Here is a 27303-nt window from a genome sequence, read left to right as displayed (position 1 = left end):
AATATTTGTTTGCTTCAGTGTCTCTTAACACATCCCCTTACCCCAGTATGTATGGCACATCATATTCATGTCATATGCAGCGGAAAAAAATTATATAATATATATGGATTAACTTTTTTCCTGCAGAGAACAGTTTAAAAGTTCACTAGCCTGCTCTGTAAAATCATTTAGAATGCTGAGTAGTGTGTAAACTGTAAATATTAGAGAATGATGCAATGTCATAAAAAAAACTATATAACTGAAAATAAAAATATAAGAACATTTTCTTTGCTACTGATGTTATAGTAATTATCCGTACTACACAACCACACAAAACATATTTATTACTGTATCTCAGATAAAGATGAAGAAACAATAAAGCATTGTTAAAGACTATTAATTGATGTATGCACTGGGGGGTGTGGTGCTGAAGGGAGGCCCCATGATGATCTGTTAGCTGGGGTGTTGTTACGCCCCTGATGTGAACATATTAATAAGTGTGAAGATAGCCTCAAATCTCTTTATATGTGAACATGTAAAGAATAATTTCTTGTACATTTACATGTAACAGTTTGCTTGTGCTCCTGGTTATGCCCAGAGTCAGTGCTGTTTGTTAGGTAGACGGCCTTGCCAGCTATGTAACTGCTGATGATGATTCACTTTGGGCCTCTTTACAATTTAGTGGAAATGACTATCTTGCTCTGGTTAGCGTGCTGTAAGAGGCATATGCGCTCATCTCCAGACGCCTGGCTTTATTACAAGCTCACACAGATATTGCAGGTGATATTCGTTTCAGCAGTGGGAAAACACATTTATATCATTAGTGGAGTGCAGTACTAGGAAGTATCCTTTCCCTTTAGTTTCTATCACTCTGCTGGCTCTGAGTGCTGGTAATTACATGTTATGATAATGTGTGTATGCCCTGTGTGTTAGAGAAGAGACTAGATGAAAGAACTGCAGATAATGTTCATGCCAATTTAAGGTCAAGGCAGGAGTCCAAGTAGTGTTTATAGGCATGTGTCTGTGTTTATATACCCGAAGCTGAAAATTTCAGTCTAGGGACAGGAGGCTTGAGGAAATTAATAATATACAGTGGTGCAGCAGTAGAAGCAGAGGTTGCAACCACTCCGGGGACCAGGGGGAACCCTGAATTAGCTGTACATCTGTGCTATGCTAGTAATCATCACCTCTATATGTGCTTTCAATAGTGGCAATGATTAACAAACTAATCCCTTCCACTTCTTAAAGATAACCCGAGGTGAACCTTGCGTCAAAAGTCAAAAACCTAAGGAGAGGAAAGCCTCCTAATCCTTCAGAGGATTTCCACACTGTCCTCCAAACCTCCGAGCTGCCCAGAACCTCATGCACATTGCGCCCGTGCTACTTTTCAAGGATGAGCGCAGCCAGACTGCCCCTGGGCAGTAGCTCTGGCTTACTGGGTAGATGCAGCCATGCTCATGCAGGTGCAGTACAACCACCCTCATGCTTGAAAAGAAGAGCAGCGCTGTCAGCGCTGCGTAATATTGTAATGATCGCTGCTGCAGCAGCTATTCCTGGAAGTAGTGCTGCAGCTCAGGCAGTTCTGATCTATTTCCATGCAAGCTGTATAGCTTTGTCTGTTTTTCCCTGCTGTCAGCTTGTGACTGATTATCATTCACTTGTGTGGGAATCTGCATGTCTGCTCCCATTGGATGACCTCAGTATAAAGATCTGCTTCCTGCAGGGTTTCCTTGGGTTTTCATAGCTTCAGCTTAAGCCTGTCTTGCTGTCGCTTTAGCCCCCGATCGTGTTTCTTGTTATAAAGATACTTTGCTGGTCTTTGCATCATATATTGGTTCATTGCCAATATATATGCATACCAGCACGTTTATTATTTTCCTTGTATTTGTGTTACGTTGATACATCAGTGTCGCTGATGTATACGTACACAAACTGTTTATATCCTGTGTGCAGTTAGTCAGCTTTCCAGCACGTTTTGGTAGGTTGCGCGTACCGTGACCACCCGTGCTGAGGTAGTTACCCTGCTCCTGGTTCTGTTTGTGGATTGCGTTCATCTCTGCGAAGAGATAACGAATCCTTCTGAATCCTGTTCTGTTACCGTTTGTGGATTGCGTTCATCTCTGCGAAGAGATAACGAATCCTTCTGAATCCTGTTCTGTTACCGTTTGTGGATTGCGTTCATCTCTGCGAAGAGATAGCGAATCCTTCTGAGTCCTGTTCCCTGTGTTACTCCATTCCTAGTCAGCGTTCCTGCTTATGTCATATATCGGTTCATTGCCGATATATACATATGTTAGTCAGACGTTACAAATAGTTTCATTGATAGCTGTAATTGTAATACGCTAGGAAAACATACTTATTGTATATTTATCTGTGTTACGTTCATCTATCTTAATCCTGCTATTTTCTGACTATCCTGTCCTGTCTTTGTGAGGCACGCCATCGCCGCATCGCATTGGCTGCCTCATTCCAGTCTGTCTGGTTTTGGACGCTTGCTGTCGCTAAGTAGCCGCTAGCTAGCAAGCGTTCATTCTGACTACCTGTCCTGATCTCCTCAGTTCTGGTTTATGCGCTCAGCGCTACTTTGCGCTGAGACGTTATAACGAAAGCATTGTTTGTGGCTGTCAGATCTGCACCGGCTCTGTGCGCCACAATCTCCTATTGGAGTCAGTCCTCCCCTCCACTATACTAGGGATAGCCTGTTTCCTGGTGCTAGTGTGTGTACCTCCTCCACGCCAGCTCATGCGTTGCATGCTGACTGTGGAGAATACACCACCAAGCGTTACATTATGAAAACCCCATTACCAATCCCCATTGTGGGGGGGATTCCCAGAAAGTATGACACTGTTAATTATGGTTCCTGTTCCTTTAAAAAATTTGAAGAACTTAGCTCTGAAACAGAAAATGAGTTTTTCTCTGAATGTGCCAGGTTCCTGACCAATCCTGATCTCCAAGCGACTCCTGTTTCAACCTGGGCACTCCAACTAAGTTATATTTTGTTTAAAGGGGAATTATTCCAGTGGGCATTTGATGTTCTCAATCATTCCGATTTGAAAGATAGACCGCTGGAATTTCTAGCGTTTGTGATCCATAACTGGTTGCGCATAGATCCATTGCCTTTTCCTCTTAATGAACTCCTGGCAGCAGGCCAATCAGCTGCTCCGTCAATTGCTTGCAAGAATGAGCAGCAAGCAGAAAGTGTTACTGATAATTTTCCTGCAGCTTTGAATAAATCACCAAAAACCGCAAGGTCAAAGGCAAAACGCAAACGTTCTAAGAAACGTGTCCAATCTGCAGAATCGTTATCCTTAGCGACTGAGACCTATAATGAGATTCTGCCATTAACAGATAATGAAATGCAATTGTCTTTCAGGGGAGTTAAATGGACTTATGAAACTACTAATGAACTTTCCTCCCTGGCTAGGGAAAATAAAGATTTTTGTTTAAAAGAATTATCTGAGTATGATTATGAGGAGATATTACAGAGTATTGAACAAATCAACTTATTTGTAAAGCAAGGAAAGTTTGCATACACCACAGTTCAGCACTTGCTACAGGTATTGGAAATTCTTAGGAATAAGGAATCTGCCAATCACCTGCTAATTAACCCAATATATGTCCCTGCTACAATCATATCTGCAAACCATGATCTGCCTGTTAAGTATGCTTGGAATCCTCCATTTGAGAAAGGAGAGATGGAAGCTCTGGTCAATGAATGGAAGAATGATTCAAGTTCATTTTGTCAATTTTACAGTGCAAAAAGTGAATTGGTATTGAATGCATGCATTAAGTCTGCCTATAACCTAATAAAAACTGGTGTGTGTGAGTATGACTTTGTGGCTCCATTGATTGATGTGTGGGAACTGATTTTGGATGATTTTTTTGTGACTCCGAATTCGCAAATTTGGCGTTCTGACCCGCCTGCTTCAGCACCTTTGGCTGATTCAGCAGGTGATTCGGAGCTCTTTTTGTGTGAAGTTGAAGTTCCTGCAATTCCACCCTGTACCATGGATAACTCAGTGTTACTTCCCAGTAAAACAGAAGCCACTGATACTTTCTTAACTTTGCCCTGCACAAATTTCTCAGCAGAGAATCCAGAGGTCCTGCTGACTTCCGAGTCCAGCCTAGCCAGTACTCATGACTCTTTGTTCAGTGAAACAGACACCAGAAAAATCTTGCCTGTCTCTGCAAACACTTCTGCAGAAATTACCTGTGTTAATAAAGTTCAACTCCTGTCTGATCCAGCAGATGCCAATAGATGCACTACATCAGTTTCCGAGTCCCAGCAATCCTGTCTAGAATCCTCAGAACCCCAGCATCTGAATTTTCCAATTTTACAAATGAATGGTGATTCAGATGCGCAAACATTGTGTCTTGATCTTCCTGTTTCTACACCTCGCTCTAGTTTCGTGAATAGCTCAGAGCATCTGCTCTGTGAACCTGAAATCGCAGAATTATTACCTTGTTCAGAAAATGTTCCAATAAATTTGCCCTGTACCATGAATCGTGCAGTAGATCTCTCCAATGAAACTCAGGTCACAGAATCATTATGCTGTCCAGCAGGTGCTTCCATGGTTTTGCCCTGCAATATGGACTGTTCAGTGATCCTGTCCAGTGAAGCTGTGGTCGCAGAGTCTTATGCTTCACCCAGTACTTTGGATACTTTAAACCCTCTAGCAGAGGAGGCTGAAGCACTGCTTACCTCAGTTGGTGTTGCAGTAATATTCACTTGTCTAGCAGCTGTTTTGGAATTACAGTCTGCTCTAATAAAACTTGATGAATTTCTGCCCAGCAAAGCAGAAGCCATTGAAATATTGTCCTCGTCAGCAAGTGTGTCAGATACCTTGCCCTGTACACAGTCTGATTTAACCAATGTTGTTGAGTCCCTCTCCAGTGTTGTAACAGCCGAGGAACTCCAGCCCTGTCCTCTGAATGTTTCAGAAGTCTTGCCCTGTAACATGGATAATTCTGATTCTCTGGTCAAAATAATAGAAATCTCAGAATTTCAGTCCGGTCTGATGAGTATCCTGAAAGATTCTGGTTCTCTGGCCGCTGTGGCAGAGGTTCCAGAGTCCCCTTTCTGTCCAGGGAATTCCTCAGTTTTGCCTAGTCCAGTGGGGGCTGCTGCAATACTGACTTGTTCTGCAGCGCCTCATGAGCTCCAATCCAGTGTATTAAATGAGTCTCTGTCCAGTCCAGAGGTAGTTGTGGAGTCCCTATCTGGTTCAGTGCATACATCAGAAGATTTGTCCTGTCTTGTTAGTGCCCCTGAATCTGATTTGTTACTGACTTTGCTGGAATCAGCGATATCTAAGTCTGATCCAGCATTCTCGTGTAAAAATCCAGTAGTTGCAAAGTCTAGTCATGATGATTTTTTTTTGGCCAGTCCTGGTTTTGGTCCTGTCTTGGTTGACCCTGAGGCTCACAGTTCCTTGACATGCCCAGAGGTTTCTCTTGTGCCAGTGTGCCCAGATGTTCTTTGTGTGCCAGAATGCCCAAGTGTGTTTAAGGTGTTAGCGTGCTCTGATGCTTCCTTAGTGGGAACATGTTCTGATGTTGCCAGTCTGCCTGCATGCCCAGAGATGGTTCTGGTCCCTGAAAGCCCTGATATTGATGTTTGTCCTTGTGGCCCTGACTCGGGAATTGCCCTAGGTTCCATAGGGGTTCTTGATAGTTCTCCATGTGAGCCTAAGGGGCATTCTGACCTATGGGGATCTCTTTGGAGCTTCAAGGTGTTCTGGGAGGTCTCTGAGAAAACTTGTCCTGGTGCCTTGGACTGGTTCAACAGTGGGTTTTGTGTTGGTAAAGACAGTACCGGTGGGCATTGCAAAGGCTTTGGCGTTTCTGAACTGTTCCTGGAAGGCGGTGGGTATCGCTCAGGGAGTTTCAGAGGGCTTTCTTCTGGAAATCATGGTTCTGATGGGTGTCACACTGGGGCTTGTAGTACTGATGGGCATGGTTCTGTAGGTTCTGGTTCTGATGGGTCCAGTCTTGTGGGGACTGATTCTGGAATTCGGTCTTGCCGGGCTGTCCCGGTCATCATGAATTATCAGTCAGACTGTTTTGTTGGAAATTTCAGTTTTGAAAAGCGTCTGGAATCCACTTTTAAAGGCGGGGGTACTGTAATGATCGCTGCTGCAGCAGCTATTGCTGGAAGTAGTGCTGCAGCTCAGGCAGTTCTGATCTATTTCCATGCAAGCTGTATAGCTTTGTCTGTTTTTCCCTGCTGTCAGCTTGTGACTGATTATCATTCACCTGTGTGGGAATCTGCATGTCTGCTCCCATTGGATGACCTCAGTATAAAGATCTGCTTCCTGCAGGGTTTCCTTGGGTTTTCATAGCTTCAGCTTAAGCCTGTCTTGCTGTCGCTTTAGCCCCCGATCGTGTTTCTTGTTATAAAGATACTTTGCTGGTCTTTGCATCATATATTGGTTCATTGCCAATATATATGCATACCAGCACGTTTATTATTTTCCTTGTATTTGTGTTACGTTAATACATCAGTGTCGCTGATGTATACGTACACAAACTGTTTATATCCTGTGTGCAGTTAGTCAGCTTTCCAGCACGTTTTGGTAGGTTGCGCGTACCGTGACCACCCGTGCTGAGGTAGTTACCCTGCTCCTGGTTCTGTTTGTGGATTGCGTTCATCTCTGCGAAGAGATAACGAATCCTTCTGAATCCTGTTCTGTTACCGTTTGTGGATTGCGTTCATCTCTGCGAAGAGATAACGAATCCTTCTGAATCCTGTTCTGTTACCGTTTGTGGATTGCGTTCATCTCTGCGAAGAGATAGCGAATCCTTCTGAGTCCTGTTCCCTGTGTTACTCCATTCCTAGTCAGCGTTCCTGCTTATGTCATATATCGGTTCATTGCCGATATATACATATGTTAGTCAGACGTTACAAATAGTTTCATTGATAGCTGTAATTGTAATACGCTAGGAAAACATACTTATTGTATATTTATCTGTGTTACGTTCATCTATCTTAATCCTGCTATTTTCTGACTATCCTGTCCTGTCTTTGTGAGGCACGCCATCGCCGCATCGCATTGGCTGCCTCATTCCAGTCTGTCTGGTTTTGGACGCTTGCTGTCGCTAAGTAGCCGCTAGCTAGCAAGCGTTCATTCTGACTACCTGTCCTGATCTCCTCAGTTCTGGTTTATGCGCTCAGCGCTACTTTGCGCTGAGACGTTATAACGAAAGCATTGTTTGTGGCTGTCAGATCTGCACCGGCTCTGTGCGCCACAATCTCCTATTGGAGTCAGTCCTCCCCTCCACTATACTAGGGATAGCCTGTTTCCTGGTGCTAGTGTGTGTACCTCCTCCACGCCAGCTCATGCGTTGCATGCTGACTGTGGAGAATACACCACCAAGCGTTACAAATATGTTGGCGCTTTATAAATACAATAAATAAATAAATAAATGAGCTTGGAATCAGGCAAGAGCTTGTCAGATTACTTTGGGGGGTCTGCACTCGGCAACAGTGAACTGAAGAACACCGTGGGAAGCCACTACAGGATCCAGATGCTGTCTTCTTCTTAGGTAAGTATTTTATTTTTGACCCCAGGTTTGCAAAAGTCTGGCGTACAATCTGTGACTGCAATCATTATCTGCACGTTTGTTTGGTACGCTTGCTGCTTCCTTGCAAAAGTCTGCCGTACAATCTGTGACTGCAATCATTATCTGCACGTTTATTTGGTACGCTTGCTGCTTCCTTGCAAAAGTCTGCCGTACAATCTGTGACTGCAATCATTATCTGCACATTTATTTGGTACGCTTGCTGCATACATTGCTACTTAGATTGTTTAATATAAATTTAAGTAGTTCAGCAGTGTTAGTACATTCCCATATTACATTTGTGAATCCTTTGTGTTCTGGCCCAGTGAGCAGTAATTATTTATTGCAGCCTGGTTTTTGGTAGCCACTCCCATCCTTAGCTGAACTGTTTTCCCAATTTCCCAATTTCTAATTGAGAATCACTTCCAATTCAGCCATGGCAGCTATCATACCTATTTAAGCGCTGGAGCTTGGTCACTCGTGGCCTAGGTCACTCGTGCCATTTCATTCTCAAGTGCCATTTATTACAAAGTGCTTTACAACTTACCAAAAATTTACCAAGAATTCACCCAGGAATTCAAACAGGATTCAACAGCCACAAAACTCTGCTGGAAACTACTACTCTGCATCCACAACTGCCTCCAATGCTATTGCTAAAAATGCCACTGCTGGACATATGTTGCACAGCCAAGAAGACTCTGCTTCTTTATTTACACAGGTTTGCTTGCACTAACTGCATACTCATATAAACTGTTTAGTGGTTGGAAACTTCCTGGTTATAATCAGAGACCATTACCATGTTTACTGCACTTTTTCTTATGTTCTGCCTGTCTGCAAACATCTACAAGTCGCATTGCAATATGCATCCTCCCAGTGTACCACACTCCATATTCATTTCACCTGTTCTGCTTTCCTCACCTTACTCAGCTTCTCATGAACTGTTAGCTCTCCTGAAATCTCTCTCTCGCCCCCAGCAGCTCAAAAACCTCACAAACATTTAAATCCCATTCACATTTGCTTACTCTCTTCCTCCTACTCTTACTTGCAGCTGGTGATATATCACCCAATCCTGGGCCACAGCCTGCTGCCAGACAAGCATCCCCTGCTGACCTGCTTCACACACTTTACAGCCCTCTGTCCACAAATAACCTAAACATCCATCCTCGCTCCAACCTTATTTCCATCCATCCCACCCACAAACACATGCTCCCCCTACCCTGTGGTCTCTGGAATGCCAGATCCGTCCGCAATAAACTTACAGCAGTCCACGACCTCTTCCTTTCCAAATCCCTCACAATCCTCGCACTCACCGAGACATGGCTTAACCCCTCTGACTCTGCCGCAGAGGCTGCCCTCTCCTACGGGGGGCTTCACCTCAGTCACACCCCCAGACCAGACAACAGGACCGGGGGAGGGGTGGGTCTGCTCCTTTCACCATCCTGCACCTTCCGTGTCCTCACCCCACCTACCTCTCTACAATTCACATCATTCGAGGCCCACACCATCCGCCTCTGCCACCCCCACCCTGCCATTGTTGCGGTCTTATACCGCCCTCCGGGCTCCACCCCACAATTTCTCGATGACCTTGCCTCCTGGCTCCTTCACATCCTCTCCTCTGACCTCCCCACCATCATCCTCGGGGATTTCAATATTCCCATCAATGAAGCCCAGAACTCCGCTGTGACCCGGCTACTCACCATTGCCAACTCACTTGGACTAGTACAACACGTCAACACCCCCACTCACACTGCAGGTCACACTCTCGACCTTATATTCAGTAAATCCACCACCATTGCAGACCTTGACATCGCACCCTTTCCACCCTCAGACCATCACCTTCTCACCTTCAATCTCCTCACGGAAGGCACCTCCAAATTACCCGCCCACCCACCTGGTCGATGGCAGCGAGACCTACGCAAGCTCAACCCTAGTGTCCTTGCTGACCCCCTCCATGCCCTCTCCTCCACTCTCCCCACCCTAACCTTTCCTAATCTTGCTGCAGCTCAGTATCGCCAAACTCTCTCATCAGCCCTAGAGAAAGCTGCTCCACCAATATTTCGCCGCAACCGACCCCCTAACCCCCAGCACTGGCGCACTACCCATACTCGCAACCTCTAGAGGAAAACACGCGCCACTGAACGGAAATGGAGGAAAACTAGACTTAACCAGGATTTCCTACAGTACAAGACCAACCTGCTGCAGTTCCACACTGCTCTTGCTCATGCGAAGCAGGAATACTTTACCAAGCTCATCGGAGCACAAGCTTCCAGCCCCCGGCGTCTTTTTGACACTTTCAACCCCCTGTTTAAACCCACCGTTTCATCGTTGGGGACCCTCCGTTTCCTCCCTCTCTGCCACAGATTTAGCCACCCACTTCACCAACAAAATTGTCTCCATCCGCCAGGAAATATCCAATCTCCAATCTTCACCCCCACCCCCTCCCAACCAGCTCCTCCTCCACCCCATCCTCCCCTCACATCCTTCACTCCTACTACCATCGATGAAGTCAACCACCTACTGCAGACTTCCCATACCACTACTTCCCCCCTTGACCCCATCGCTTCTGATTTACTAGAGCCACACGGAATTGGCCCCAGTCCTCACTACCCTGTTCAACCTCTCCCTATCCACAGGCACCTTCCCCTCAGACTTCAAGCAGGCCACTGTACTACCCCTGCTCAAGAAACCCTCCCTCGACCCCTCGCTACCCTCCAACTACCGTCCTATCTCCCTCCTCCCCTTTGCCTCAAAACTCCTTGAGCGTCTGGTTCACAAACGCCTGACCCAGTACCTCAATGCCAACTCACTGCTAGACCCACTGCAATCTGGATTTCGGCCTGCCCACTCAACCGAAACTGCTCTCACCAAAGTGGTCAATTACCTTGCCTTAGCTAAAGCTGAAGGTAAATACTCCATTCTCCTCCTTGACCTTTCAGCAGCTTTTGACACAGAAGATCATCCCCTACTCCTCCAGTCCCTCCAGTCCATGGGCATTCACGATCTCGCCCTGTCCTGGCTTTCATCCTACCTCTCCAACCGCTCCTTCACGACCGCCTTCAATGAGTCCTCGTCCACCCCAACCCTAGTCGGTCCCTAGGCCCCCTACTGTTCACCCTATACACATCCTCCATAGGCAAGGTTATCTCCTCCATGGGTTTTAACTATCATCTGTATGCAGATGATACCCAGATCTAACCTTCAAACCCCTGATATATCCACCACTACCATGGACAAGGTCTCCTCCTGCCTATCAGCCATCTCCTCCTGGATGTCCGCTAGGTTCCTGAAACTAAATCTAGACAAAACGGAATTTATGATCTTCCCACTCCGGCCATCCATGAACCTCCCAGATGTGCATGTCACTGTTAACCACACAACCATTCGCCCTACCTCTCAAGCCCGCTGTCTGGGTGTCACCCTGGACTCCGCACTCTCCTTCACTCCCCACATCCAAAACCTCACAAAGTCCTGCAACTTCCACCTTCGTAACATCTGTAAGATTCGCCCTTTCCTGACCTCTACACCACCAAACTCCTCATCCATGCCCTCATAATTTCCCGCCTTGACTACTGCAATGCCCTTCTGTCTGGTCTCCCTATGACCCGAACAGCCCCACCGCAGTCCATCATGAATGCGGCAGCCAGAATTATCCACTGCTCCCATCGCTCCACCACGGCAGATCCCCTGCTAGAATCCCTCCACTGGCTTCCTATCCAGTCCAGAATCAGATTCAAGATACTGTGTCTGACCTACAAATCTGTCCACAAAACCTGTCCAACCTACATTTCCGATCTTATTTAGAGGTACACACCTAGCCGCTCACTCCGCTCTACCAATGAACTTCGCCTAACCGCCCCCGCATCACCCAGTCCCATGCACGCGTCCAGGACTTCTCAAGAGCTGCTCCAACACTATGGAACTCCCTACCTCCACCCATTAGGGTAGCCCCCTCCTTCAACATCTTCAAGAAAGCCCTCAAAACTCACCTTTTCACTCTGGCCTACTACCCCTCACAAGTGCTCTAAACCCACCGCTGAACTCTGGTCCCCTACCTTTCGTGTCCTTACCTCTCTCTCTAGATTGTAAGCCTTTGGGCAGGGTCCTCCTCCTTTTGTGTCCTACCTGATCATGCACCTCCATTACTGTGAACCCATGCTATGCATCTGAGTAAACCTAACTTGCCTAATCTCCATGCTCCATCCAGTGACTGACTAAGCATTACCTGGTACTCATACTGTGCTGTGTGATCTGGTCTTTCTTGTATTCATGTATTGTCATTTTGCTGTATGTCACCCCTAAATATTGTCCGTAACCTAAACTAATGTCCAGCGCTGCGTAATATGTTGGCGCTTTATAAATACAATAAGTAAATAAATAAAGTACACTTTACCTCTGTGACACTGTGGCTGCCCTTGTCAGGTTTTGGCATTCCATATTAATTGTGATGTATGGAGTGCTTAAAAGACTACTGTCGGGAGTAGGGGGAGAAAGAGTTGAACTTACCCTGGGCTTCTAATGGTCCCCCGTAGATGCCCTGGGCCCGCGCAGCCACTCACTGATGCCCAGTCCCGCCTCCAGTTTATTTCTGGAATTTCCGACTTTAAAGTCGGAAAACCACTGCGCCTGTGTGTCCGTGTCCTTGCTACCGCTGACGTCACCAGGAGCGTACTGCGCAGGCGCAGACTGTACTGTGCCTACACAATACACTTGTGGTGACATCAGCAGGAGCGAGGACATGGCCGCGCAGGCGCAGTGGTTTTCCGACTTCCGAAATTCCAGAAGTGAACCGGAGGCAGGGTCTGGAGCATCACTGAGTGGCTGTGCGGGCCCAGGGCATCTACGGGGGACCATTAGAAGCCCCGGGTAAGTTCAGCTCTTTTTCCCCCTACCCCCTTCCCCCTACAGTAGTCCGTTAAGGAACCCAATGTAAAACTCATACTAGGGCCCATAGTTCCAAAGCTGTACCACTGACATTATAGCATTACTAAACATCAAAATGAATAAGGCATTACCTGTTCTGCAGATTGATGAATGCATATAAACAGTGTATAAAATACCACTATCATGTGCCAAATGTACTTCCTTCTGCAGTACAGCTTGTTTTCTCCACCGCAGCTGGTGGGCAGGTCAATCAGGTGTGACCACGTGACACCCAAAATAGCAAGAACAATGGATGACAGACTGCATTTTCCAGAATCCCTGCATGTACATGAGGAAGTGGGATGTGCGTTCATAGGAAGTAGATGTTGAGCAGTTGTAACACCTCAGTTTGGGAGCTGGAGGCGAGAGCCAAGAAAGGTCATCTTCTTGTATAGATACATACACAGCTTCTTGCAAGTAGAGCTGCTCAATGGGCTTTTTAATCACAGGAGTTCAGATCTAAAAAGAATACCTTGATGACACATAACGGATAGTACTTAATCATTTAGGATACCTATTTTTGCCTTGTTTAGCCTGGTTTCAGCAGCAAAAACGCTTCTTATATCTTTATATAGCAGGCTATACATATGAAGCCCTGCCCCTTCAGTGATGTTCTGCCCTGGCAATGATGTAATTTGCCCTTCTTACCCAGAGCACTCTGGGAGATCAACTGATTTTTCTGCTCAACAGATTAGCAGTTATACACCTTGCCAGGAGTAAAGATGCTAGTTTCTTTGATAAATGTAGGCATGCCAATCAGGGATAAGGTAGGATTTTATAATGAGCAATCACTGACTAAATCATTTAAAAAATGAATATTGTAAATAAAATAAGCTGTTTACAGTAATTTGTGCCTTTAAACTAATCTACATGATTGCTTTAAGAATTTAATAAGGCTCCAGTGTCCAACTATTTACCACAATGTGTCACTGTGCACTAGAAGCACTTTAATGAGCCAAGTGCACAGGTGGGCAGACTACTTTATTTACACTTACTGCTTAAGCAATCCTCCTTCAAAGTAAATTCTAGTGGTAGTATAAACCTCTATATCTGGCTTCCAAGGGCATAAAGGAATGATGTGCAAATGCAAGCCACGGACCCTGAATGACTTATTATCTGTATTAAGGTGTCCACTTACGGTCCAATTTTTTACAAAGAATCATTTAAGGGATCAGAAAAATGCAATTGGAAATAAAATGTCATAGTACATCAATGAGCCAAGCTGTACTTTCTATCCATTACAACCAATTATGAAAAACGAATTTCCAATCGACAAAATTGCTGATCGATCATTTTAGAATCATTTTCAGTCAATTGGTAACAACAACAAAGTTACTTTTCTTTCAATTCGATCAACCTTATCTGATCGCTCGAACGATTCTTTGCTAAAAATTAGACTGTTAGTGGCCACATTTATTTAAAATATGATGTATTCATTGTTAGGATACCACAAAACTGTATTGATTTTCCTAATATTATGAGACATTCATTCGTTATGGTTATATAGAGGATTACATCATCTGGGCAGCCCAGAGCAATAGTAAATTGGCACTTGAGAAAAACACAAAGCTGTCGGTAGTTGTGCTCTACCCTGTAGCTGACCCTGTTTTTTAAACTAAATTGCTTCTGTCTTTTGCTATTGTGTGTCCAAGACTGTCAGTCTGTAAATCCCAATATACACAATAGCCTTTTTTTGTGTTTGCAGTAGATGAGCCATAGCCTGAAGAATTGGGCCTTCACGCAGACGTCAGCAGAGTAAACAGGTAGCGGTGATGGACACTCCTGGGGATAGGATAATGTACAAAATATTTGATCATTAACAGCTTGGCATTTCAATCCGCTTATGGACCCACATATTCCTGTCCCTTGGGTGTCCGTTTCATTCGCCGCTTTCAGAGACACACAGGAACAATCTTCTGGCTGATTTCCTCATGTGCCTACCCTTCACTGCTGGATCCTTTCCAAAGTGAATTTCAAGTCTAGTCTTCTGTTTACAAGGATTCCGCTAAAGTGGATAATCATCAGTTGGAAGCAAGTTCAACGCCAGACTGCATTCTTGTTAATTGTTTACGAGCTTTGCATTGTTATTTTACAGCCCCTTTTTGCTAATTCTTTTGCCCTGTCCAATATACAGTTCTATAATGTACATTAATATTCTGTGCCATGGTTTGGTTATTGACACTGTAATTTTGTTGGTGGCAGTTATTGGTGAAGAAATCAGGGAAAATAAAATGAAAAATCGGTTAGCTCTCAAGGTACCTACACCAAACCGTAATCTTCATAGCATGCCGGCCACTAAACTTAACCTGTCTCATAAGCTTACTGTAAACCTGGACTGAAAATAAACTTATGAGACAATTGTATGTATACTACTTATGGTAAATAGAACTTTGATGGAGTCTCATATTTTTTATTTCAGTTTAAGGGTTTGATGTAAGATATGCTTCATTCAGCTACAAATCTAGTGAATTCCAACTCCAACCAGGCAGAGAAGAATTAGGGCAAAATGGGGCCAAGGCAATGCAATAACTTTTGGTTCCTTTTCATTGGCCTCAATTCACTAAGATCATGCTGGAGATAATAAGGCAAGAGAAAACTTACCTCCACATAGTGAGAGAGTTATCTTATCTCTTCATTCCTTACATTATCTCTTCTGTAGTTAATTTACCTCCTCTGTAGTTATTTTCACAGGCAGTTAATGAACAGCCTGTCTTTAACTCTGCAGTTATTTTAAGGATTGGAGAGTTAACTTAAAGACAGAGGAGTTAACTTTAGGTTTGCCTGAGGTAAAATGTTTCCTGAGTACTACATGCCTTATCACCATGGGATAACTCTAGAAAAGTTATTAAAGACAGGAGATAAGCTTAGTGAATTGAGGCCATTGTCTTTTTGATTTGCTGAGGTGGGTGAGGGGTCAGAGAAGGTAAATTACACACACATGAATTCTAAATAAACTGAATAACCTTGCATGCAAGGAATGCAATGAAGGCTAAAACATAACTTTTAATTCATATAGTAAAAAGTACTTGAGAGGACACTGACAAGTAGTGCTGCTAACATACAAAACATGTAAATAGTGAAGCAGTATGGAGGAGAGAGCAGTTTGAACTAATCCACTATATTGTCAATTGGGATTAGGTGAACCTCTCACACTACATAGTAAGTACAAAACACCCCTATATACAACCCTGCATGTTTTGAACCCTCAAAAAACAGGGTTCTTTGTCAGGGGAACAAAGTGATACGTGCCAAAGGTGCCTAGTGCTAAGGTGTAAAGCTATCTACAAACAGTACATTCACATATTATCACATCACATTTCAGTAAGCCTGTTGGCTCAAGTAGTAGCTGCTACTTGAGCCGACAGGCTTACTTAAACGTGATAATATGTGAATCAATCAATCAAAGTTTAACACTAGCCTTAGTCCATATATCAGGCCTAACACATACCTTAAACCATTAAAGGGGAACAGTACTGAGAATAAAGAATTTACTGTAATACAATTGCTTATTTAGTCAGTGTTTACCTGTTGTAAAATCTTTCCTCACCCTGATTTACATTCTTAAATTTATCACAGGTGGTGACATCTTTACTGACCTGTGCATTGCTACAGAATGTTTGTTTACTCTGTGTTCCAAAGCCTGTGTTTGTGTTCCAAAGCCAGTAGACATAACACCTGAACTTCCAGAATGCTAATGGGGAGACCAATGCAAACATACCAGCCAGCCTGCCTACTCGCATGCACACAATTTTGACTGTTGGAGTAAACCACTTCTTTTGAAAATAAAGAAAATCTAGAGAGTTGGCAAGATACTGTCACTTTCTGGATTTGTTGGCGTTAACTCGGCAATACGTCCTCCCAAGCCAGGAACACAGAAATGCCACAGACCCCCCTCACCCCCCCCCCCCCCCACTTGAGGCAGGAGAAGATGTGGCTGGAGTGGTCACATGACTTATTTGCAAGAAAGGCACTTTGGAACATTTTCTACTGTTCAGTGTGCAAAGTAACAGCACACAGTTTAGAAATTGCTGCAGATATTTATTTACGAGTTCACAGTGTGGTCACTGAAGGTGAACGTTCGGCAGAGGGGCCACACAAATGATATGGACGTGCTCTGGCATAATGGAATTGTGAGGATCGAGAAGCAATTACATTTTTGAAGCTTTGGGGAATTCAATGGTCCCCCCTAGATGGTTACAGCTGTGGAATTTCAACTGTAATCTTGTAAAGACAAACAATAATCTAAATTTAATCTATCTGGGATTAGGGATTTGGCATACTTTTTCTCCCTTCATTTTTTTTTTACAAGGAATAAAACCCTAATACCAATATTAATTTTCTTCCTAACAGGGCATTTCCAATCAAAACACAAACCTCAGTAATGAATACGCTAGATAAATATGGATTTGCCCTGTCTGTATCTGGAAACAGCTTTTGGCAGAAAAGTACTGGTACTTTCCATTGTCCTTGACTGACTGCAGTCCACATAACTATGGAAGTTACAGCAGTACCCATTAAGTCTCTAGGCCAATAGCCACCGCTAGGCCATTAATCTAAGTGTAGACTAACAGTGTTGTTTTCATCATTCTGCTTTCATGTCTTTCCTCCTGCAGGCAGGCGATAGGGAGCACGGGAATTAGGCACCTCTATTGACTGAAATGCTGCATAATGTCCTCAGATGTTTGTGAGAAGCATCCAAAAACCAACACAGAACAAAACAGAATATTTCCTACATATTTCTGACACCATCCGTGCTTTAATACAGAGTTCCCCAATCCTGTCCTCAAGGCCCATCAAAAGTGCATGTTTTGCAGGAAAGCACAAGCATTCACAGGTCAGGTAATTGGTGCTTTAGCATTGCTGATCAGCTACCTGTGTGGATTTACACAAAACATGCACTGTTGGTGGGCCTTGAAGACAGGGTTGGGGAACACTGCTCTAACATCATTCACTGAGGCTTGTGCAGAGTGAGATGACCTATTTATTGCCTGGCTGTTCTGCTGAGTATCTGCCTCCAATACTTTTAGTCATAGACCCTGAACAAGCATGCAGTTCTGATGTTTATTAGTGAAGTCTGACTGGATTAGCTGCATGCTTGTTTCAGGTGAGGGATTCAGACACTACTGCAACTAGAAAGATCAGCTGCAAGGCCAGGCCACTAGTATTGTATAAAAGGAAATAAATATGGTAGCCACCATATATCTCTCACTTCAAGTTCTCTGGTGATCACAGGAAGTCTGTGCCCCACTTTTGCAATTCTCAAAGCGGACCTGGACTCAGAACTTCTTCTCTGCTCAAAAAGATATGCAACAGCATAATAACCTTGTAACTTGTGATTAGACAGACATGAAGGCGAATTAGACTGGCTAAACTCTCTAAATACATACAGGGTGCATGTCTCTGTTTTTCCTATGTCCTGTACAAGAGTTCAGGTCCACTTTAAAGTGAACCTGAACCGGGTAAAGTGAACCTGAGCTGAGTACATTTTTTTTTTAAATAAACACATGATGTACTTGCAAATACATATTACAAATTGTACTTACCTCGCCATCTGTTCCTCCCAGAAGTTCACAATTTTTTTCTTACAACAATTCCTTCCAGTTCTGACAACATTTTGTCAGAAATGAAATATATCAGTTGCTGCCTGTCAGTTATAACTGGAAGGACAACTGATGAGCAATGTAATGTCCACGTTTCCCTATAGCTCAAGTGGGCAATATTACAGTTTAACAGTGTGCTGACCAGGAAGCTGTTATGGGGTAATGGACATTTTCCCAATGGTGGATGGAGAAGTCTATTTATCACAGTGGACAAACAGGATGCAGAAGAGGAGAAAGACAGTGATGAGTAGACTACACAGGGGGTAAGTATGACTTCAATCGCAAGTATGAGATTCAATCGGAGTTCATTCTCCTAATTAGTGCAGATGAGCGTGTGTGTGTGTGGTGTTGGTGGGGGTTTACAGCCTTCTTCTTTAACCCATCCCAAGGCGTGTCCCACGCTGAGTTCCAAGCCAAGTCACATGACTACTAAGCTTCCTCCTTCAACCCGAAAGGAGGAAGTGTTTGTAGTCACGTGAACGCCGTGGGATGGGTTAAAGAAGAAGGCTGCTGGGCAAGTTTAACCCCCCCGCACACACCCACTCAGCTGCACTAATTAGGAGGATGAAATCCAAATGACACTCATTCGGATTTCATCCGGGGCTCATCCCTAGTGGTGGCCAGAGGGAACATTGCGCAATAGCGCTGTGTTCTCTGAAGGCCTGTTTTTGACGGTGCGATGCGGTGCATCAGGCATGATGCACTGCCAACCCTGGTTCACTGTGTGACACCAGCCTTAAGTGGCTTTCAGGAGAATTTCCTTTCTTCTGCTGTAGAGTATGTATGTAACGCTCTGGAGTGTCAGCATCACTGGCATTCCAGAGCGTTACATACATACTCTACAGTTGCTTTCAAAGTTGCTCTCATCTAATGAACAAGCAATCTTCTGCCATGAGAGTTGCTGAGGCAGAGATAACCCTTTAGTATCCACAGCAGCTGTCACACTTGCCTCAATAAACCTTGTCTGAATTGAGGAAAAGCAGAATGGCGGCATCTTGACAAAGAGACACCAGATTCCACAGCTCTGGTAGCAAAATGCACTAGTAAAATGAAATAATATCGCTTAGGTACATTGAAGATGGAGGCGAGGGCACAAGTGGATACATTTCAGTTCAGGTTTGCTTTAGGGGCCCCTTTCTTTGGCAAATTGCACATTGTCCCTTTATTAAAAAGCCCACTGGTATGCGCTCTGCATGGTCCCTTATGACTGACCGTAAAATAGCGCATTGCTCCATTGCCTTGCATTAGTCCTGTTATATGGCAAGATCTGGACACAAAGAGGCGCTCAAGTACCATATTCAGGAAAAATCACAAACAGTGGTGGGCTAATTTACATCGTTTCATTATTGTGTCTAAAATGATTGTTCTGTTCTTTCCACAGACTTCTGGTCTATGCAGTCCAGGGAACATTACCACCTCCCACAGTGGGCCTGGTATATGCTGCTCTATTCACATCTATTCAGCTCAGGCAAGAGAGAAAGTTTCCAGGACGGAATTTGAACCATTCATCCTTTCTCCGGCTTTGCACAATGCCTTCTAGCCGTCATATTTCTCTGTGTTTTCCCAGCTGACCTTTAGCTGAATAATGTTGAGATTATTCTTACATGCAGCCACAAATCCTCTCCTTACTGTTGGAAGTGTGAATAATCCCATATTATTTTTAATCTTGGTGATCTGCCTCACCTATATGACTCCCTTATTCCGATATTGAGGTGATTCATGTCATCACCTTTCTCTGAGTCTTATTACTGGGCTTTTATCCTCAGTTCTGCTAGCCCTGTGTTAGACTGCTGTTGCAGAATTCATTATTCACATAATAATAATATTGATTCTATATTAGTATAGCAGGTAGCTTTGGAGTAAGTTACAACTGTCTTAGTAGTTTTATTCTGATGGGATGCTACATGCGGGCTGTTTTATCCTCTAGAACAGTAATGACTACAATATAGGCAGTCCCCTACTTACAACTGACTCTAGTTACAATTTTTCATTACTTTTGTTATGACTTATTTTTGTTGCTACATGTTACAGTATTGTATAAACTGTTGTGAGTAGTTTAAAGAATACCACCAGAGACTAAAGCAAGTGGAAAAACAGGGGGAACAGGCTTGTATGGGAAGCTGTCCTCATGCCCACCTCTACCCCCCCATTCTAAATATGCCCCCTTGCAGCCTCTTCTGAGCCGAGGAAGCAAGCAGAAGTGCATAGGCGCTGGCCCGGCTGATCGCGTCCTAGACCACGCACCCACAGCTGGGGGCACTCTGTACATGCACATGACTTTCCCGTCCTAGGCTGCACGGCCGGCGCACTGGTGCGGGACTCGTTGACTCAGAAGAGGTTGCAGGGGGGCATTCAGGAAACAAAGGAGGGGGACAGAGGAGAACGGGGGGAGCAGTGGGCATGAGGACAGCTTCCCATACATGCTTTTTGGCTCTGGTATCCTTTAAAACAACCTCATTGTTTATACTATATGTCCAAATCCAGAGTTGTTCGATAGTAAATCATAGATCCACATTTTCCTATGTATAACATGCCTAAATGTAACCCCCAGAATGTAATCGGTTTGTAATTAGGGGATTGCCTGTGGTATAAATCCATATTGCTACCTCTATACTGCATTACGCTATCACTATGTCAGCTGTAAAATATACAATATATGTGGCAATATTTAGTCAAGCTCTTTCTTCAAATAATGCTCCATAAGATGAGGGGTAAAGTGAATCGAGCCTTATCTCACTGTGGATCAGGCAAATTCCAATTAGCTTATGCCAGTGATTACACAAGGCTCTGATATATAAGTAGCTGGATTTAAGCAAATGATTTGCATTCACATCTCAGTTTGTTCTTTTGCACCCGTGAGGATGTGCTGAATCTACTATTAGCTTTGAAGATAAAATCCATGTTGGGTGATGAGGGACTGGGGCAGCGCCACTTACAGAACATAAAGAGAACCCAACATCACTAATTTCTTCCATGGATATCTGCTTCCCTCTATTAACTGTTTTGATTGACAATATTTTTCGACCTACACTGACTTCTCAGGGAAGTCTTCTGGCACATTAACAAGCAAGACACCGTGAGATGACAGCACAAACAAAAAAAAGAAAAAAGAAAACATAAGGGCCTGCTTCCATTACATGCAAATTTGTGTGCATTTTCTGCACACAGATTCCCATAAGTAATGTATTTCAAGGGGCCTGAAAATAGCATGCAAATCTGCATGCTTGTAGAGGAAATGGGCAATAAAAGGACAACACAGGATCATGACCACATGATCACAAATGTGATCATAAATTCATCTATGAACTCTCATATATTCATATCACACAAGAAGCATCCTATTGTCACATAGTAACTGACTGTCAGTGAAAGTAAAATATTTCTGCATATGATGCTCACCAAAAGTATTGTCTGTTTCATAATGAAAGTTGAGATAATGAGCGACGTGTAACACAGGCAACTGAGTCACTTGTCATAGCAACTATTTGCTGCAACTTCTCACTATGCAGGGATGGCATTTGCAGTGGCATAGCTCTGAGCTTCCATCCCATAATGCCCAGCATGATCTCTGATCTGAAGTCGGCAGCCCAGTAGGGAAAGAGTTCACCACAGTGGCATTGGGACATGCAGGTTGGCAAACACCACTGACTAGTATTTATTGCTGGCAGGGGCGTTGCTAGCCCCAAAGATCAGTGGCACGTGCCCCAGATGTCCCCTAGGCAGAGTCAGCTGTGGTTTCTCAATGGCAGGCATGCTGGGAGCTGTGGTGCATTAATCAGGGGTATGCTGGGTGCTGTGGTGCCTCTATGTGGGCATACTGGGTGCTGTGGTGACATGCTGGCCACTGTGATGCCTTTATGGGGGCATGCAGGGAGCTGTGGGTCTTCCATGGGACATGCTGGGAGTTGTGGTGCCTCAATGGAAGGCCCATGGTAACATGGGAGGGAGTCCACAAGACCGTCATGGAATGCTATGGGTGAACTACCAGATAACCTGGCTGCAGGCCAGACAGCACAGAAGCCAGGTAGCGCTGCCTAGTTATGTTTAAATAAATGACACTGCCTATTTATGTGATATGCTGCATTTTTGTTTTGTATTATTGGAGAAGACTCAGAAGAGGCTATATCCAATATTTTATGGTTTATTTTATGAAACACATTATGGTGTTTCAAATTTTTCGACTGGAGTGCCCAAAAGTGCCCCGGATCTCCTAGGATCCTAGCAACACCCCTGATTGCTGGCAACTCTATTATAATGCATTGAAATTTAGTCTCGTCTCCTTGCCACTACACGCTGTTATACTTATTATAATTCAGACTCAAATTGTCCCCCTTTACTACCAATCTCAGTCAGATGATAATATTTAAATTTTTGGGAACATTTTCACCAAACCTGACCCAGGGAATGGATTAAATTCTTGAACTGTTTCTTTTAACAATAGCACTGCTGACCGTTGATGTACCGTTGGGATAGGGCCACACCCAGCTGACTTATTCAGTTAAATGAATGGTGCTGGCATTTACTTTAGTTCATGGCAACTCTTTCTTTACTGTCAGAGTGTCTATATTAACTACCTCCTGGCATCCTTGTGTGGTATCGATACCTCACAATGTAAACACCTATGCAGCCAATCATCAATCATAGTAAATATTGCTTAGCTGTAGTAGTGAGCTATAGTTGGACAAAGCACAGGGCAGTCAGACAACTATATGAGGAAACACATATTTCTATGATAGACTGAGAGACTGGAGCATACTGTACTTATGGAAAGTTTCACTGTGAACCAGTATTATGGAATACTAACAGAGCATTATGGATAAGACAACAGCATAAGAATAACTTACACTTCCGTCGCTGCACGGTTTCAGCTCCTTCCAGAAGGTCTGCATTTGCGTCAAGTCTATCTTATTCAGGGGGATCGAAACTTCTCCGATGGGGTCATTGCGACTAAATCTGTCATAGTCCAAAACCTGCAGATAAAGGACTCTTTGCACCACTTTCTCATATGGAAATCCTACAAGACAAGAGAATTTCATAGTCAGTCATTCACATTTGACTTATGTTTAACAAAGCAACCAAAGAGCAACTGTGCATGCATGAGAATAGTCCAATGCAACTTCAATGTAAAGGGTACCCCAAGCAACATGGTAAGGTAAACACTGTCACAGATAAATGCTTAACCGGGACTGGCTGGTCTACGTGCCGAGAGAACGTCCAATCTGTATCCCACCAGCCATGCTGAACAAGGGGGTGAGTGAAACTGTTTGCTGCACATTGAAAAGCATTAACATTTGTAAAGAAACAACGCCTGCGGTGCTCATCTCTTGTGTTTTTTATTACTTATATTGCAGTGACTGGTGCACTGGGGGCTTTACCAATATGCTATTACAAGCCAGAGGTTCCTAAGTAAGGTAAAATAGAACTGCCTTCTCTAATTAGCTGGACATTAGCTGACTAAGCCTTCAGCTCATTTCCTACCCTTGGCTTTTACTTAAGTCTATTATTTTTTCCTGAATTTTAAGGTGAAAGTTGGGGGTGGGGGACTTAAGGTGCATACACACGCACTACTATAAGGAACGACGGGTCCGTCGGACCCTCCTGCTGGGCGGGTGTTCCAGCGATAGTAAAGCGTGTGTACAGTCTGTCGGCAGACCCGTCGTTCCTTATAGTAGTGCGTGTGCACACACCTTTATACTCGAGAATATACAGGTAATGCCTGATTTCTCTCTCCTTATCTAACTTAACTTGTGATTTATCTCTCCTTAACTGAATTAACTAATGGTTTATCTCTCCTTATTTGACTTAACTCATGATTAATATCCTGTTATCTGTTTATCTCATGAGTTATCTCTCCTAATCTGTTTATCTCATGCATTGGCTCTCTTTGCAATTGGGGTTTATTTTCACTGAAACTCACAGCTGTTTTTGATTCGGCCGCAGGACCCATTGTACTGCGTAGCTGCAGCCGAATTGCTAAGCCATGCACGGCTGTAGGGATTCGGCTGCGCGGTGCAGATTTGAACCACAGTGCCATCTGGGTAGCACTCCATTGACTAGATAAGCAGCGTTTCCCTGTGCAGCTTGTATGCAGGGAATGGGAAATGCTGCAGTTTTGGCCTGGATTCGAGCTTAGTGGAAACAGGCACTAAAGTGAATCAGCCCCATTGTAGGGTAACATGAACAAAAGGAAAATAAGATGCAGGGGTAAATGTATTATTGTGAGGCGACTCCTGCGCTCCCTTACATATCTCACAAATGACTCGCTTGAAATGGTGATGCGTAACACAAATTCCTCTCTGTGTTATTTTCTTGTTGCTGTGGGACCTACTTGTTCTCTGTAAAAGTTCAAGGCTGCATCTCCAGCTTCCCGCCTCTCTGGGCATGCAGTTCACTTTCAGTGTTAAACCACAGTTTTGTTTTTACTGAATTCCTAGAAACAGTGGCATTCCATTCAGCCTACTGCAGATAAATAGCATAAGCCTTCTCTATCACAAAGCATAACCAATGTACAGGAGTGCACCTGCATCATCCCCACAGGCATAAGCAGAATTCTGTGCACATGGTAATGACAAAGGCCTACACTGGTGGAATGAATCTCTGTTTATAAGAGTACTCTATAGTAGTGGTTGTATACATTAGAACATATATTCCATTTATAAGGTCAGAGTGTTGAGGAGAAAGACGTCAGTACCTCAGGGGTCTTGTTGCAGTGTGTGCTCTTCCTGTCTCAGGTTGTGGCCTGATCTCACATGGCTTCATCAGTAAGGCAGACAGGATGTGCATGGCAATATTACCAGTACTGGGCATTGCACAACTAACGTGACCCGCGGTACATGGCTAACACCAGCGTTACACCATTAAAGTGTAACTGTCGGGCATAATTTCGAATTCTTTATTTTTATCTGGTAAACAAGTAATAAGGATGCTAACCAGGCAATTCATAATTTAAAATCACGATTACTTTTCTTGTTGATAAATGATCATTCCCCAGTTTACCTGACTCCTATTTGGTACACACAAAATTTGGTACACACAAAGGAAGTTGCAAGGCATGCTGGGTTGTCCTCATTTGCTTCCCTGCTTTCCCCTCACACTTAACTAATGCAGCCTGATTGGCTGAAGCCACTTTCCCTCCTGTTTTCCCCTCCCACACCTCTATTCCTCTCTGATTGGCCAATATTTCTTGTGCTGAGACAATGCACTTTCTATAGTGTAGGGTGGGCAATGCATACTCAATCAGGCAGAGGAGAGTAAGGGTGGAAATGACATCAAGATTGGCTTCAAAATAGCCACAATTAAAATTGGAAATGCTAAGAAGGATTTTCTCTTTTTTACAGTAGAAAAATCACTAAAATCAAAACGTGGACAGTGCAGTACATATGTTATGTAAGTAGGGCAAGTATTTATCTACTAATATATGTGAGTTGTTTTTTTTCTGAGATAGTATGGCTGACAGCTCCTCTTTAAAGCAGTAGGATCAGCCATACTATGCCAGGGAAAAAAACACATATATAAGTAGATAAATACTTGATCTACTTACATAACACATGTATTATACCGGATCAGTGAATAATGGCGCACAACGCCTATGCATAAAAATGGCGCCGCATTAAAAAGATAGGTGTCACAGGAGCCCTAGTGGCTGACCGCACTTAGCCTTCTAAACGGTGCCAGCGCACAGATCGTGCGAACTCTGGTCGCAGTCAATGCGCAGGAACCGTTAAGAATTAGCCGCAGACAACTCAGAAGGGAGCCTGTGAGACACGGGTAATTACAACGTCACCTACTGGTTCAGAGTAAACTGCCACCACCGCGGTTACCATGGGACCGTGGAGCCCACTAACTGACTGACTAGTCCTGCGAATAAAACGGTTAAACACACGGTATTCTGTCTAGCCAACAACAAACAAACAGTAGCGTATCTTCAGAGACCCGGGATCAGTTCTGTGTGTGTGCTGATAAGCAGGGTAGCGGACAGTGAATGACTTGGAGAAAGTCGTTTATTCACGCAATATAAATAATTAATATATACAGACAATTATTAAAATCACAATTATTAAGACAGTAATAGCCAGTATAAAAAATAAAAGAAGGGAGAAAAATACTTAGTTCCTGGAAAGATGTCCTTTTTGTGGGAAAACAGAGTTCTGGGTTTCAATTTGAGTTCAGAGTTCAGACCAGGTGGATGCCAGCATATCCTCAAGCTGGCATCTGATGAGTTCAAGATGTTTCAGTGTGGAGGACACTGAGTTTGGGTCCTCTGCCATTCTTATGCCCCTGCTTCAGTAGGAGGGAGTAAGGGCGGGGAGCCATACACCCCCTTAGAAGATGAGATGAGCCCTCCCCTTGTCCTGGGGGCTAGAAATCATATCTACCCATATATGGGCTCTATCTCACAGAACCGTACAGGTCAGGGCAGATTTATTAACATTTTCAGGTCTGTCTCGATTTACCCAGCGCCCTGATACCAGACATGAGGGGTGGGACCCCTGTGGTATCATCAGGGCATTTTCAAACTGCCTAACTGGCAGTCCTTACCTCAGAATGTTCTGAAACTTCCTCAGAACCAGCACCGGGGCTCATGCTACACTTCCCCCACGTTTGGCGAAGCTGCCATCTCAGGAACCCCAGAAATATGACAGATCTGGGAAGTTATGGATTATGCTATGAGACTCAGGTTTATTCAGGATGTGTTCTAGCTGCTAACAGCTGACTTCCCTTTGATCTTTACCAGTGAGCAAGGTGTCAAGACCTCCCGGAGATTTGTAGCCTGCCTGGCTGCACCTAGGCATCCTGATCACCCCTTGGTTAATTAACATCTACATGAGATCAGCTAGGTGTCACCTTATACCTGATGGATGGGCCATCCGCACAGCTTGAAGCCAGGGACTCTCTGGGCCCAGGCTCATTAGCATATCAAAAGAGCCATCCAGCCTTTAGGATGGTGCTCTCTCTGCTAAGAAAAGGACTTCAGCTCCCCCTACACACTCAACCCAGATTGTATCGATTTGAAGCGCAATCGATGCAGGGAATCGAGTGCGATCGCTTTTTCTTCACGGGCGGTTACAGGACGCACCTGCGGCCCCGCAACCGTCCGTGACAGCCCTCCCTGGGGAGAAGGCAGATAGACATTCATCAGCAAGATGTGTGTCGTTGCCGCTAACCTGCGAGATCTGATCTAGTTCCCCGTTGGCGTTCTGGGGTCGGCTGCCCGCTGCGTGTCGGCCAACCTGGCTGACGGGTC

General features: G+C 44.2%; 1 protein-coding gene across 17 annotated transcripts in view; it reads right to left on the bottom strand.

Moving 5' to 3' along the window:
• SYT7 (synaptotagmin 7) overlaps positions 1 to 27303 on the bottom strand; it is a 945664-nt gene that overhangs the window by 22877 nt on the left and 895484 nt on the right. For all 17 annotated transcript variants that reach the window (XM_068261178.1, XM_068261176.1, XM_068261179.1 and 14 more), the window contains one exon: positions 22904 to 23073. In XM_068261178.1, coding sequence (XP_068117279.1) covers positions 22904 to 23073 — 170 coding nt within the window. The remainder of the gene's footprint in view (positions 1 to 22903; positions 23074 to 27303) is intronic.

This window comes from Hyperolius riggenbachi, chromosome 11, assembly GCF_040937935.1.
Source record: "Hyperolius riggenbachi isolate aHypRig1 chromosome 11, aHypRig1.pri, whole genome shotgun sequence".
Taxonomy (NCBI): domain Eukaryota; kingdom Metazoa; phylum Chordata; class Amphibia; order Anura; family Hyperoliidae; genus Hyperolius; species Hyperolius riggenbachi.
The sequence above is the reverse complement of the archived record's forward strand: the minus strand, read 5'-3'. Positions and strand labels throughout refer to the sequence as shown.